At 49.6% G+C, this 15,633-nt stretch overlaps 1 protein-coding gene across 1 annotated transcript in view; it reads right to left on the bottom strand.

The window, feature by feature from the left end:
• LOC148125076 (5-hydroxytryptamine receptor 3A-like) overlaps positions 1 to 3,603 on the bottom strand; it is a 6,321-nt gene extending 2,718 nt beyond the window's left edge. The window contains exon 1 of the mRNA XM_087938745.1: positions 3,532 to 3,603. Within this exon, the coding sequence (XP_087794871.1) occupies positions 3,532 to 3,598 (67 nt within the window). The 5' untranslated portion in view covers positions 3,599 to 3,603. The remainder of the gene's footprint in view (positions 1 to 3,531) is intronic.
• Positions 3,604 to 15,633: the final 12,030 nt, after the last annotated feature.

Genomic DNA, 15,633 nt, shown 5'->3' with positions numbered 1-15,633 from the left:
AGCCTTTTGCGGGTTCCTGTCAACCCTCCGAGGTGGGCGGCCACATCAAGAATCAGACATGGTTGACTTTCTCAAAATCTTGACCTCTCTGCCCCATCTCACACACCCCAAAATCGGGTGGAGTTATTTTGAGTTTCTTTCTGATACTCCCCGCTTTTTCAGAGCCAAATTATCTTGTCTGCTGACTCGTGTCTTCCCCTTTCCCAAGGCCATGTCCTATATCCCACCCCCCCGCCACACACACACACACACACACACACACATTCTCAGTCCACCCTCCTTTGCTTTCCATCCATGCTACAGTATAATTCAAGCTACGACACCAACAGTATCCTTTGACCAAAGCCACCAGGAGCCAATGTGCTCACTTATTGGCATTTAGACTGATTCTTTTCTGCCAAAGTCCAGGGCATTTCTGCGGGCTCTCTTATATGATTTGACGAAGGTGGGGGTAAACAATCATAAATAACCACTAACTCTGCACAATTTATCTCGAGAAAATGTGTTCGACCCAGAAGGATTCGATTTTTGCGGCCAGCTGTGGGGGCAACCTGTCGAATGCCATATTTGGCTAATCTTGTGATGCTCTCCAAGTTTCCAGAAACCATTTTTTTTCCAGCTTTAACAGCAAAAGAGGGGCTTTGGAGGCCAACCCCCCACCCCACCCCACGCCCCCGCAAGGCAACTCATGAGGAGACAAAGCGAGACAAACCCGGGAGCTGCTCTTCGCAAGGCCTCTTCTTGTACATGACTTTCTACCACCCAGGCCCAATTCGCACCTTCCGAGCAGCTCCTAATTGGAATAGATCTGCCAGGGCTTGGGGGAAACAGGCTCGGAGGCGGCTTTTCAGGCAGGTCCCTCTGCCTTTTCACACCATCCCTAATGCCTGGGAGTTCATTTTGTGCACGAGCACATCCGGCCAGCTGGACGGTGAGACACGGCGGAGAGGGCAGGAGAGAAGCAGGAAAACAAATTAGGGGGGACTCGGCAGACAGCAGACGGGCTGCCTAAATGGTGCAGCAGGACCTGCCTTTGTTAATGTCTCGGTGACCCTTGAAAACACATATGCTGGGTGGCCAATTTGACAGCTGGTCGGGCTCCAAGATCAGCTCTTAGATGCCTTCAACCACTCCCCCCCCACCCCCGCTATTATAAAGGAAAAGGGATCATGGGCTACACTAGACGTCTCAGAGAAATATGGTTCATCAGTTCAGGAAGGTCTTGAGTCAACACATTTGACCTTCTCTCGGAGCCTACAAGTAGAGTAGCCCAAAACGAGCTGACACCCTTTCTCAGGAAGAAGACTTTGATCTCTGGAAGGATTTGGGGGTGGGGTCTCTGCCTCCCTTGCTCAGCACCTTTTGAAGATGAGGGATACCATCTCTTCTGCCCCCATATTTTTGCATCAAGAGGTGAAGTGGGATCCCTAAAGAACCCCCATCTTTATAATGCCTGGGAAACCAAGTCGTTTTCCCCCCTGAAAAAGGCAAAGAGGCGGATTGTTGGCAGAAGCTGGACCAGCCACATGATTAGATGTATGGCTTCTGGGGCTGGCCCGGGTTCTTTTCTTGCCCCTGAGCGGCATTTGGGGCACGTTGGGTTAAGCCAAGAAGCAGCAAGATCTGCTGTCTCTGAAGCTGCTTATGTGTCGCCATCTTGATTCCTCCCTGCGGTACAGCGTTGTGTTCATATGCAACAGGATGAGGTCACGTTGTGAGAAATGGGACAAATGAGAAGGCACAGTTTTCCATTTCACTCTGTTCCCAAGAGACACGCTTTCATCAGCAAACAGAGCAGCTCAGAATGTTTGGTGCACCATCAAATCAAAGTTTGGTGTGGAATCAAACATCTCTTGGCTTTAGAGTTGACTATTGACTCTTGGTGATGGGAAGATAAAGTCCTAAACACAATGATAAAAGATGTACAGGTGACATGTGTGGATATTTCCCGGACCCCTGAGAACATAGAAAACTGTGGCCAATCTGGAAGTTCATTCTGCCAAATGAAAGAAATAAAAACATACGAGATGTAATTTGTGTGTCTTAAAATGTGTCTTAGGATGGCAACTAAAGAAGCCCAATCGTCCACCAATTGTTAGTATTTTCTAGCTCCTCGTGATTCTGTTCTTGTGGCTTAGCAAGAGGAAAAGCTCCTAATTAACATTGGGAGCATCAGCACATGGTGCCCACGGAAACAGGAAGTTTGAACAGCTACGCAGTCATCTGTTTCTCTGGGCTCTTGGTATCGCCAGTGATTCATGCCAAGCAACGAGGAATTTAGGACTGTTTTCCTGAGTCCACTGGTCTCAGACTTTAGATTCACAAATTGTTGGTGCACGGTGCTTCATAACTTCCCAAAGGTGCCAAAGAACACTTGCAATGGAGAAGACAATTAATGGGATGCTAAATGTGAGTTCTGTAGCACTGACAATGTCACTTAATTGGGAAACGAAAGGTCCGCAAGGAAACAGCCAAGCACAAAGAGCACCAGGGGCTCCACAGTGAGTTCCTCTTGCAGCAGTGATGAATTTAGGCTTAACTTTTGCAACCACTAAAGAACTACGGTTGGGAATGTTCTTCAGATCCACCGGGACCTTCAGTCAAAGAGTCTTGGTTCTGAGGAATCTGCAAGAGGGTTTGAACCGAAAGTCTATAGACCACCTTGTCTCCAAGCCTGGCTAGCAAATGGCTTCCTATCCCTGGGCAGGAGAGCAAGTCCCATCTCCTCACTTCTCCCTGGCATCTTTTCTTTGGAAGTAGAAGAACTTCTCTGAACATGGCGCTCTACAGCATGGTGGGTGTCTGCTCCAGACCACCCTTCATGAATAAGTCGAATCCTCCTTCCTCATTCTTTAGAGAGAGTCCATCTCTGCATTTGGGAATGAGCATTTCCACACCCATCCTGGATAACAAGAGTTTTACTTATTTCCCTTATTTTCCCCCCCCCCGATGAAGGATATTTAGCACAAGCTCCAAAACCCTCAACCAATTCATTTTCACACCAGCATCGAGGGCTGTTCACCCTCATTCTTCTCTCAACGCTTGCCAACGTCCCTCAACTTCTGATGCATAGGTTGTTGCCGTCTCTCTATGCAGACCCCACTTGTACAGATCCCTCCACACTTTGGAATGGAATAACAGAGTTGGAAGGGACCTTGGAGGTCTTCTAGTCTAACCCCTTGCCTAGGCAGGAAACCCTATACCACTTCAGACAAATGGCTATCCAACATCTTTTTAAAAACTTCCAGTGTTGGAGCATTTACAACTTCTGGAGGCAAGTTGTTCCACTGATTAACTCTCAGGAAATTTCTCCTTAGTTCTAGGTTGCTTCTCTCCTTGTTTATTTTCCACCCATTGTTTCTTGTCCTGCCTTTAAATGCTTCGGAGAATAGCTTGACTCCCTCTTCTTTGGGGCAACCCCTGAGATATTGGAAGACTGCTATCATACCACCCCTAGTCCTTCTTTTCATCAGACTAGGTGGGCACGAGGCAGGCATCCCATCCCTCTAAACTTTTCTTCGAGTTTCTTACCTTTGCTGGGCACCGTGGAAGCCACGGCAAGCAGGATCAAGAAGACCCTCAGGGCGGAACAAGCCATGGATGCTTCCGAGAGGGTGGAAAGAGCCCGATGATTCGTCTTCCTTCTTCGGATCAGCTGGTGGACAGCAGAGCCAGCCTTGCAATTCGCTCACACCCCCCTCCCTCTGCCTTTGCCTCTCAGCAGAGAAATTAAATGCAATTAAGGAAGCCGGGAGTGCTCTCCTCCTTTCTCGTTTTCACCCATCCATCAGATTTTTTAAAAAATGCATAATTGATGTGGCCATCAGTCCTTCGCCACTGCCTCAAGTTTCAAAGCAGAGAAGATTCGAAGAGACTCACTCCCCTGCCTGCCCTCCCCCGACTGATGTCATGCGAGCTGATCCACGGATGGAGGGATCCTCTTGGCTGCTGCCTCTTGTGGAGACGGCCCCCGGGGGCAGATCCATGCCGTGTGACAACCGAGAGGGGAGATGTCTGGCGTGAGCCCTGCTTGAAGCTGCCTTGACAAATTGCTGGGGAGGTTTCAGCCAGTGTCTCTCATGAACCTCTCAAGGTTGGTGCAGATAATATTGGTGCCGTCCCTGGTAGGGCTGCCCTCAGCTCCACACCCACAAGGATTCTAATGAGGGGAGAGCCCAGATCTCTGGTGGGCCCATGATGGGTGAGGGAAGTGGCTGCCAGCCTGAAAGAGACCACCCCACCCCCTGCCTCCAGCAACTGGCATTGGGGGCCTCTGGCTGGGCCAATTCACACTCCATGAAGGGTCTGTGACTTGGAAGCCATGGAGATGGGCTAAAGAGAAGGGATCTGGTACCCTCCCAACCAGGTTCTTCTTGACCCTTTGACCTTTTGTATGAGGAGGAGAGCAACATCAATGCTGTTCTATCAACAGGTAGTTCTGTCTCCTTCCCTCAATGGCAGGCCGGAAGGGAGAGGCCACAGGAGGGTGCTCAGCTTGCCTCTTCTGTCTCCCTCCAGGTCCAGTTGCATCCCAAGCAGCCCAGAGTCACTTAAGGGAGTTAAGAAATTAGTGTGTGCTACTGATGGACTTGGCCCTTGACTGCCAGTTGTCATGTGGCAGAGAAAGTGAGTGTAAAAGCAGTGCTAATTCGATTACCTGACTCTGTTAGCAGATAGACAGCCTCCTCCCGGCAAAGTGGACACGGCTGGGCAGGAGGGTCAACGCCGCGATTGAACGTTGATAATAAAAGAAAATGCAGAGAGCCGTTGGATCGCAGCTGGGCAGCGGTGATGAAGCCCTTGAAGTCATCGGTTGGGGGGGGACAGCCACCCACCGACGAGTTGAAAGTTGGAAAGGAGCCATGGGGAAATTCATGGAGGACTTGACTGATCAAGGCAACTGGGTGTGGGGAGATTTTATGGGGCTTTGTGCCCACCGGAAGGCCATCTCTTGTGGTTGGGGAGCAGGTCAGCGGCTTTTGACCCTTGCTTGGAAATCGCTGGATGCCTCTTGTTGACCTCCAAGTGAGAAAAAGGTGGAAAGGAGCCCTTGGTCAGATCCTGCCTCAGAGCCGGGCTGACCTTCTTACCTTCTTGGAGTGGGAGGTGCTAATCAATTTCATATAACAAATAAAGGGGACAGCTGTTCTGAACAAGGCTTCCGGGACTGTAATTATGCACATGCTTATTTAAAAAAACAAGTCTTGTTTTATTGCAACACTGGGAATTATTTTCATTCCCAGCCAGTAATGAATCTCAAACAGTCCTCAAGATAAGCACCCACCTTTCTTTCCTGTGAAGTGCTGCCAATAGCAGAAGTATCAAATGAACTAGAAAAAAAAAAACCAACCAAAGTACAAAGAGCTTCAAGAATGAATCTAAACCAAATGAATGATGTTGCTTCCTGCAAAGGCTTTGTCATCTTTGCTTGTCCTTTATACCCTATGGGAGGGGCAATCACCAATCGCCTTCTAGCAGCTCTGCGCACACGCACACTGGGAATAGGCTCCCCTGGGTCCTCAGCCTCGCTGCTGCCAGACTCCAGAGGCGCCGGAGGCAGCACTCCACTCCCAGATGGTCCTGGCCCCATCCCTGCATCAGATGCAGGACTCTCATCTGAGTCCAGACTCCCGGACTGGTCCCCGTTCTTCCCCACTGTCCGATTCTGCTGCTGTCTGCGCAGGCTGCTGGCGAACCACAACACTGCTCTTCAAATTATTCATTCTAGGGTGGGACACAGAGAAACTTTCAAGGCTGAGTTTCCATGCCCCACCTAATTAGCTTGCTAGCCTGGCATTTGCTGTTCCTCCCCGCCCCCCTGCCTTTGCCCCATCCATCTCCAAGAGCTCACAGGATGCCTGGCAGAAGGGAGGCCTGCATTGTGAGCCATCAGAGATAAATTGGCAGCATCCAATCAGATTTATTTTCTGAAAATGGTATAATGGGACTTTATTAGTGCTCTAATCTGCTGTTCAGTAATTGGTTCGCTCGGCGTCTAGAGACTGCCAAGTGGAGGAAAGGAGGAAGGAGCTCTCCTTGGGCCATAACAGACTTGGCTGCCTCCAAACAAATCAGTCCGTGGCTGAGCCGGATGGCCCAGCCGAGGCCTTCACACTGCAGTGACTCAGGTTGTGTAAGCTGAGGAGCAGCTTTGCTTCCCTCTCTTTGGCCGTCAAGCCAGGGAGAGCGGATTGAAAGGGGGCAGGGAGACAGTTATGGAGGAAAGTGGTCAAGACACAATGGCATCCTTCTCCCTAAGTTATGGTGACCTCCTGTTTCTCTTGTTACTACTAGGAGAAGCAATTCAGGGTGACTTCAGGGCCTGGTTAAGCCATCTGGAAGAGGACCGAGCAATTGACACTCACTCCGGACAAAGCGGGAGCAACTCAACCAAGGGATCTGTGTGCTATTTGTGTTAGTCACATACAAGAAGAGGTTGGAAGAACAGAACCGTCTACCTTTGCCTCAAGAGGCACCATTTATCAGCCTAGAAGGGTGAGCCAACAGAAGATGGGCCATTCAGCTTCAATCCCTCCTACTCCAGTAACTTCCAAATTAGACTCCATTGTCTTCTGTTAGGTTTGGTATTGGGGCATCCCTTGGAGGCTAAGTTGAAGTTAACGCACCGGGGGAAAGTGGAGTTGTGATCCTCTATGGGGTTCCACTTAAAAGTAGACTCACACTTAATCTTCATCACATCCTGGAGATGCTCCTATCTAGGCAAAAGAAACAGCAACTTTATCTTCTAGTTTATAGAGTAGCAATAAAGAGTCTACCAAATCGGGTTTCTGACCTGCTATTTTTCCAACTTTTGAGTACAGAGTATTTTCTACTTTTCTTCTCTTTTTGTTCCGGGCAGGATAAAAAGAAAACGGCACTTTCTAAATCCTACAGCACCCAAACTCTGCCCTCTTGCTGTGCAACCCAACAAGACCAGCCGGAGCCCGATTGGCAGCTGTTTGCCACAAGACAAAACAGGAAATGGGTGCTGGCCCCTGGCATCTACAGGTGGGCGGGTAAGGGCTGGAATGGCACGAAAGGGAAGAATTGCATACCCCGTTTTCCTCCTGCTTCTCCTCTCGGGGAAGGGCAGGGCCACTTGTTTCCCAGCCAGAAAGGCATTTGGGGGAGGTGCTTGGCCAGGGGCTTCCTTTCCTGGGTGCCTCTTGGAGATCCCTGTTCTGGGTGCTGCTTGGTCAGGGACAGGAGGCGAACTGTGACCTGCTAGAAAACCTTTCTGGTTTTTCCCTGGTTTTTGAAATTCACATTCTCATTAGACCCGCCAGAGAAAGAGGGGGGAGGGGGAGGGAGGGAGAGAAGCAGAAAGAGAGAAAGAAAAGAGAAAGAAAAAGAGAAAGAGAAAGAAGCAGAAAGAGAGAAAGAAAAGAGAAAGAAAAAGAGAAAGAGAAAGAAAGAAGCAGAAAGAGAGAAAGAAAAGAGAAAGAAAAAGAGAAAGAGAAAGAAGCAGAAAGAGAGAAAGAAAAGAGAAAGAGAAAGGAAGAGGGAGGGAGAGGGAGGGGATTGGACTAGGAAAGTCTTCATAAATGCTGGTCTCCTTCTGCTGACTTCATCCCATTCCACTCACTGAATTTCTTTCCAATTACTTTCTGAGAAAGTGGGAGGTGGGGAGAAGGAACAGGACTGGAGCCTGGTTTCCTTCCCCCGCCCCCCGCCCCCATTTCCCACAGTTAGCAAAGAAGCTGCAGAGAAGAGACCCCCCCCCCCCAAGGCAGAGTCCCTGCCCCCCGCCTTGAGATGGAGAGCAGCTTTCGGAAGGGCTGCACGGTGAGCCATTCCTTTCCTTGATGGAGACAGGCTCCCCATAAAGGCTAATGGGTTTTTGAAGGATATCGGGCAGGGGACGATAAGTTGGGCTGCGCCAGCCTTCCATTCTGTGGAAATTGACACAGCCTTGGGGTGGCAGCCCAACCAGTCGCGCCGATGCAGCCAGGTCTGCACACACCACCTTCTTCTTCAGAGATGGAGAAACAGACCAGGGTCTCTGAGCATCTCATTGCAAATTTAAAAAAAGGACCCAGCTAAGCTGGAACGGGAGGCTATTCACGACCCAAGAGGCCTGCAGCAGGCCAGCCTTTGCAGGTGGAGGAGCCCAAAGCGAGGTAAACTTGGGTTGAGGTGTGCTCCTTCCTCGTTCTGCTGCGGGTAGCTCACAAGCTGCAGATGTCCCCACCTTCTCCTGCAGGGCCTCCATGTCCAGGAGCAGTGCTATAAATTCTCCATCATCCAAGAAGAGACTTCCAAACGGTGAAGAGCTGAAGAAACTTCTTGGATGAGAAGTGAAACGTCTTCAAAGAAAAAACGGGAAGTCCAGTTGCCTCCTGGGGGGGGGGGGCAGGGGGCGGGGGGAAGCACCTTTTGGACTCCCTAACAGTGAGGACAATTGACCAGTGGAACAGAAGCTGCCTCTGGAAGCTGTGGGCGCTCCATCCCTGGACCGCCGCCTCTCTGAAATGGCATTGGGCCCCCTCCTTGAGCAGGAAGGAGGCCGGATAGAAGACCTCTAAGAGTCCCTTCCAGCTCTGTTCTGATTGATGGCAATATAGGGAAGGCAGCATCTTGGGGCTGAGAGCTGCAGCATCTTGGGGTCCTGTTTGCTCCCCATCTTCCTGCCCCAACACACCAACTAATGTGTTACACAAGGTGGGCACACTGTATCTGGACACCCCAGGACCACAGGTGGCAGCCAAGAGTTGCCCTCTTCTGTATCGTTTGCTGCCGTATCGTTTTTCTTCCTCTGCAGCCCTGATGAAACAACTCTGGGGCGACTTATCAGCCTGGGATCCCCCCCCCCACAGGTGTAGCAGCTCAGGGACCCCGCGAGGGGCGAGTAACCCCCCTCTTGTCCTTGTAAGGGGAGGTTCCGCCATCCATTCCGCCAAGATTCCCGGAAAGGAAGTCGGGGGGTGGGTGGGGTGGCTGTAATTCAGTGCAGCGAAACGGAACCGGATCGTAAGTACTACGGGACCTTCCCTGCACCCCCCCCAGATCCGTTGGAAAGCTCGGAGTATTTTGTGAGGAGAGACTGAGGCGGAGGTGCTGCACCCCGTGCTAATTTAATCGCTGTCATGGGTCATTTCCGACACTGATGGGTTTTGCTCCCATACGAAGAGGCAGCTCATCACCAGCATTTTTTGGGGGGGGGATGGGGGGGCTGCATTTTCTTGCTAATTACAAAGCCGTAAATGTCTCTTTAGGTAAATAACTCAGCCTAAAAGGAGCTGGTCTGGGACCCGAAGGTGGCTGAGGCCTATGGAGAATTTGCAGGCGTTGCAAGGGCCTGGGTTGGGTCGGCTGTGGGTCCGTTTAAAGGAGCGGGAGAACTTTATCCTCGCTGACCGTTTGTCCAGTCGCAGATCTGCTTGGGAGCAAAATACTCCATGGGACTCTGGTCGCATCCCTCAGATTTCATTCCAAACTTCAACAGGGCCATTCAAGGATGGAACCCTTTTTTTTTTTGTTTTGGTAAGGTTTTTTTTTTTTAAGTATACATCATTAACATTTTGTTCTGTTCTAGGATTCCCCCAAAAGCACTAAGCCAACTCTGAGTCCTGGCGAAACCTCTTTTCTTAAATGAACGTGAATTTATTCAATGGTGGGGTTCAAAAATTTTTACTACGGGTTTTACTATGGCTTGGTGGGCGTGGCGTAGCTTGGTGGGCGTGGCTTCGTGGGCGTGGCAGGGGAAGGATACTGCAAAATCCCCCTCCCCACCCCACTAACCTGCTTTCCAGCTCCGTTCTCCTGTGCAGGGCAACCAAAGGAGGCCCAGCCGATCAGCTGGGACTCAATGGGAGGCAGAGAAGAAGAGGTGGGGTTGGCCGGGCCAGTCAGAGGTGGTTCTTTGGCTGGTTCTCCGAACTACTCAAAATTTCCGCTCCCAGTTCTGCAGAACCGGTCAGAACCGGCTGAATCCCACCTCTGAACTTATTGCATTTACATTCAGCCAATGGCCTGGCAAACAGTCTTGCAAAGGTATAATTATCAGCTCAGACCTTCTCTGTCTTGGAAAGCTGCCCGGTTAATATTTCCAAGTCTCAAAGTTGCCAAATGTTGGGGTCCCTGATCTCGCCTGTGCCTTCGTTCCCTTTTTCTCTTAGAATCGCCCCTGGGATGCTTTTGGGGCGATGGAAAGGCCCCCTCAACACCTCTTGGCTCTTTTAGGTTTGGCTCCTCCATGGCTGCAGAAATGGGAGCCCTGCTCTTTAAGCCCACGGACTCCTCAGCGTGCATTTTCCGGCAGACACGGAAGAGCAGGAGACACGCATGAAGCAGGCAGGTAACTTTTGGTGTCTAATGACTGGGCAAGGACGAAATGGCTGGGTCCAAATCAATGGGGTTTCGTTGCTGGTCAAAGGGCCCCCTTAGTTGCCGGGGTGGGGAGGGGAGAGAGAGAGAGAGAGCAGGATGTGGGGAAAGGGGGAGGAAGGTTGGGAAGGAAATTGGAGCCTTTGGCTGGGACTATTTTCAGAAACCACTTAAAACATTTTTATTTCTCTCCGCTATCTATTAATTGCTGCTGCTCCCTTTAATTGCTGTTGATACATCAGCTGCTGTACTCAAACTGTAATACAATCATAACTGGATGAGCCTTTATTACATTTTATGACAATCAGGATGATATTTTAGGAAATCTTCTGAAGCATCTGGAAGGGGGATGCTGGGACTCTAAAAGGGGCGGCTTTTGTGCGTGTGTGCGTGTGTGTGTGTGTATGCACAAGATTGTAAAGAGGATTGATAATTATCAAGTACAGTCCTCGACTTACAACGGTTTATTTAGTGATCATTCGAAGTTACAGTGGCACTAAGGAAAGTGACTGTTTTCCTCACTTATGACCGTTGCAGCCTCCGCACGGTCACGTGGTCAAAATTCAGGTGTTTGGCCACTGACTCGTGTTTATGATGGTCGCAGCATCCTGAGGTCACATGATATTCTTCTGTGACCTTCTGTCAAGCAAAGTCAGTGGGGAAGACTGTTTCACTTAACAACCAAGTTACTAGCTTAAGAACTGCAGTGATTTACTTAACAACCGGGCCAAGAAAGGTCATATAATGAGGCAAAACTCTGTTAACAAATTGTCTCACTTAGCAACAGAAATGGGCTCAATTGTGGCCATAATTCGAGGACTATCTGTACCAAAAAGATGGAGTGACTCATTCTCTGACCAGAGGGGACCTCACTGGATGCCGTCATCCGTGCTGCCTCAGACCAGTTCCCAGCGGAGTTTATGGAGAGACCAATGGGCCATCTGAGGCCCACTGGATGGTCATCCCAATTCCTAGACTGGCCACACTGTATGTGAGGTGACCTTGAAGCACGAAGGTCACCAGTTTGGGGAAACCAGACCCACACAGATTGACATGCCTGCCTATTGAAATTATTCCAGATAATTCAAAGACGCCATTCCAGGTGTGCAGAACGGCCCCTGTTGCATTTGTAACGTTGGTTCGAATCGGATGAACTAATTTGGTTTGAATTTTTGAAATCGATTTGGAAAATCAAGTTGAATTGACTGAATTCTTGAGTACTGAGATTTAATTCTCCAATAAAACTAGCAATAGCATCTAGGCTTACATACTGCTTCACAGTGCTTTCCAGCCCTCTCTAAGCAGTTTACAGAGTCACCGTATGGCCCCCAACAGTCTGGGTCCTCATTTTACCCACCTGGGAAGGACGGCAGGCTGAGTCAACTTTCAGCCAGCCAGAATCAAACTGCGCAACCACGGCTCTCAATATGGAGTTGGAAAAAGGCCCTTTTCGCAAATATGGGAACGTGCTTCTCAACCCTCTGATCCACGCAGCGGCGTTCTGATCCCCCCAGTTTGATTAGAGTTTTTGATTCAACAGGAAAGTTGGATTTGTTTTCAAGGAGTCGGCCTGATGGATTTGACGGACAGTTGGGTCTGGCTAGCCAAGCCAAGGAAGTTGCCCCTCCTCCTCCTGGCTCACTTCCCAGGGAAACTGTCCGTGGTCCTGAGCTTCCTGCTCCTCCGCTCTCTGCCTTTCCTGTCCCTTTTCTTCCAAGTTAGCCATTTCATGGCCTTCAAATTCCCCAGCAAAGGAGCGGAAGCAAAAGAGGAAGACGTGGTTTCTATTTAGCCACATCGAACCATTAGACACCCTTCAGGTGTTAGTGATATGATGCCATTTCATTATCCATTACCGCCAGGTAATAATAAGTACACAAAAGGTATTTGCAGCCCATTGGCGCTAATGAACGGACTCAATCTCATTCCATGCCCGTTCAACACTTCCATGCTTGAGCTAGAATATTACCCAAGGTAAGATGCCAATTGTCACGTCAGCAGAGGCTTCCACTGGCACTCAATCTTGCATAGCTGCCTTGTGACACCAACAGAGGACGGCTTTCGGCCACAAGGTCGTCGATCGGGGCGGCAGGGGGTGGCAGCGGTAAGGATCTGGTCTCACCCTTCTCGTTTCTCCTGCAAAAAAGCATCGAAGAATGTGGAACCTATACAGAAAGAAGAGGGAGGAGGAGGAGGACGGAGGAAGTTTAAGAGCCAACCGGTCTGCTCCCAGTTAGTTGAATATGCGAGCAATACTTCTGCAGCCTCGATCAATGTGAATATGCACAAATGCAAAAAAATGTTGTCTTTAGTGTGAGGTGGCTGAAGTTTACCCTTCCTCCCCCCCTTTTTTTTCCCCCAATTAAAACCTCATGCCTTTTGACCATCTGTATCCATCTGTCTCTGGAGCAGAGTTTTCTATGGGAAATCGTCTTACATTTTTGGAGGGAATTTTGGAGAGGAATGAGAGCTGCCCCACTGGATTCACCACCTATTTGCCCAGCACACGAAGAGAACACAAGTCATGCGTTTTCAGAGGTGAGATTCCTAATCTGTGAACCCTCCAGATACCTGCTCACCGTCCTTCCATGCTTCCAACTGGTAGGGTTGGAAATCCTGGGAGGATGGTTCCTTGAGCTGGTCTGAAGGACCACCCCAGCTGCCCAAAGACCCCTCAGAAATGCTCCGAATCGGCCACATGGACATCCGGGGGATGTTTTCTCCAGCAAGAGCCTAGACCCGCTTCCTCTGCCCGCTTCCTACGGAGGATGCTTTGGGCGTGATTCTGTTTAAACACTTCCCTTTATTCGCTCCCACATTAATAACATTTGCAGGCTGCTCCCTTTCAAATTAATGAAGTGTTTGCTCCCAGTTGACGAGCTCATCTAAACAAAGAGAAGATTTCCTTCCCTTCACATCCCTGCTCCGGGAGAACGGTATGAAGAAATGAGCTCCCCCCCTTCCTGCAGATCTCCAGAAAAACCCGAGAAAGCTCCAGAGCAGGGATCCCCAACCTTTTCCAACTTTGAAGACTTGTGGACTCCAACTCCCAGAATTCCCCAGCCAGCTTTTGCCGCCTCTGAGGAAGCTCCCTCCTGTTCTGACCTTGCCCTCCAATACCCAAAGAGGGAGAAAGTTTAGCACGGAGGCAGAAGTGAAACTTGGCTCTTTTCTGATGTTCTCTCGAGCTAATTGCTTCCCATGTTGCATTGTTCCCAACTCTCCTCGCCGCCTGCACAGCTCCCTTTCCATCTTGCTTGTTAAAAGCAAAAGATATTTGAGAGAATTAGAATTCATTAGTCTTCCTATCGTAGGGAGCTTACTTAGCCTTAAATTGGTGGTTAGCAAACATCCCCGGTAATTCCTCCATCTTCTGATTCGTCTTCCGACGGTTTGCCATCCTGCTGGAACAGATGTTTGGCGTCTGTCTACGCGTTGGAGTGGAATGGGAAGGTACGCGGAATTCGGCATTGAAGACGAAACTCAATCTAAACAAATTGGGCCTTTTTCTTTGTTGACTAGATTGTCTGCCTAATCAGATTTCCCCAAGGCCGTCCTAAGAACTGAGGGGGGGGAACATCAGATGGATCCCCCCCTTTTATGAGTACGAAACAGGAGGCAAAAGATCAGCAAAGGAAGCCGCTGAGACGGAGTGAGAGGGAGAGCTCCAGGCTCGACGATGGCTGCCCAAGGCTGCCCCGATTAGCGGCGGCACCTGCTGTGTCCTCGGCTGCCGTGTCTTCAAAGGCTGCCGCTTTTCACACAAGAGATACACGGAGAACCCTTACGAAGAAGTAGAAGGGAGCAAAGGCTGCCCGCTCCTGCCTACCGTAGTATCACCTTGACGCCGTTGCACCTGGGCAGTGAGCTATCACAGGCAAAGGATCAGGACCATAAGTTGCAGTTGAGAAGATATTTTGTGCCAGCCGCTACACAAGAATCTGGTCGGGTAAAGCTGAGTATTACATTTGTGCCTGATAAGGATCAGCAGAATTCCACAGGGTTGGACTTCAACTGTGTGTGGGAACGTAATGATTCTAAGCTGCTGATGCATTTAACTCTGCCCCCAGCACTGCCTGCTCTCGTCCAACTTCAACAAAAGATACCGTAGTTTTCTCCATGTCCCCACGTGAATTATTGGAAGCTGTTCTGTTGGGAGCCAGCCCGGAGTCCATCTTTCCCATCTAGGAAGACCACCAACAGGTTCCTGCAGAAGGTCTTTTATGGCAACTTTACTGGGTCACATTTGTGGGATCCCACGGTATCAGGCCCAACCCGAGAATAGCATAGAAGCGATCTGGTCCAGGGAAATGATAGCCTGAAACTCCTATTTTAAACTAGCTGGGTACCCGTGCTTCGCTATGGAACTATGTGGTCAGGCTTCGTTTTGGGGGAGGAAAATAAAGAGGGGAAAATTCCGCTTCTGCCTACCAGCATCCATTGGTAGTCATCTGGCTAGCGTCCTGTCAGTGTGTGAGAGAGAGTTGAGGGCTATTTGGCAACCGAAGCAATATTTGGCTTGTGAGCAAGGAGACAGCAAGGAGCCTGGGCGTGACTTAGCTCAACTGTTCTGTACTAATGCTGCTTGGTGCTATGAAATTGAAACTCCTCTCCTCGGCTTGGGTTTTACATTTGAAGGAGATTTCTTTTCAGGTGGGGAGTGGGAGTAGAACTCCTTAGCCTCAGAACGTAATAATAATAATAATAATAATAATAATAATAATAATAATAATAATAATAATAATAATAATAATAATAATAATATAGGAAATCTAAATGCTCTGATGGTCATTTGGAAAAACCCTTTCTTAGTCAGCCCTTAGAAGCCGAGGAACATACATGCTGAATTTCAAGTTCTACCTTTTTCATCCCATTTCATCACAACAATGAAGCATTCTGGAGAAAAATATCCTGATTGTCATTTATGGAGGAGCTGCTCTGTTAAGCCAATGAGAGGGTAATCCTGGTGAACCTTCAATGACCCTCTAGATCTTAACAGATATAATATAGGGATGGAGGCTGCAATCTCGTGCGCCCTTCCTGGGAAGCAAACCAGTCACACGGACTTGTAGGGTTCAGGATGATCCAACTTTCTTATGGAGGGGGCCGCTGGGAGCTCTGGTGGGCAGTGGGGCAGCATTGGAATTGGTTTGTGGCCCTGGTGGGCAGGTGAGCCAGGTGTGGTCCTACTTAACCTGGGCTGAGCCTCCTCCTCCTCCTCGGACAGCTCTCGTCCGTTCGTTCCCCACCCGTCTCTCTCACCGAAAACATTTTAATTTGGAAGATCTTGGTGGCGATAATAGACTC

This window comes from Pseudonaja textilis, chromosome 9 (genome assembly GCF_049901715.1).
Source record: "Pseudonaja textilis isolate UNSWEBS1 chromosome 9, rPseTex1.2, whole genome shotgun sequence".
NCBI classification, from domain to species: Eukaryota; Metazoa; Chordata; class Lepidosauria; order Squamata; family Elapidae; genus Pseudonaja; species Pseudonaja textilis.
Note: the sequence above shows the minus strand (reverse complement) of the source record. Positions and strands in the feature narration are given on the sequence as shown.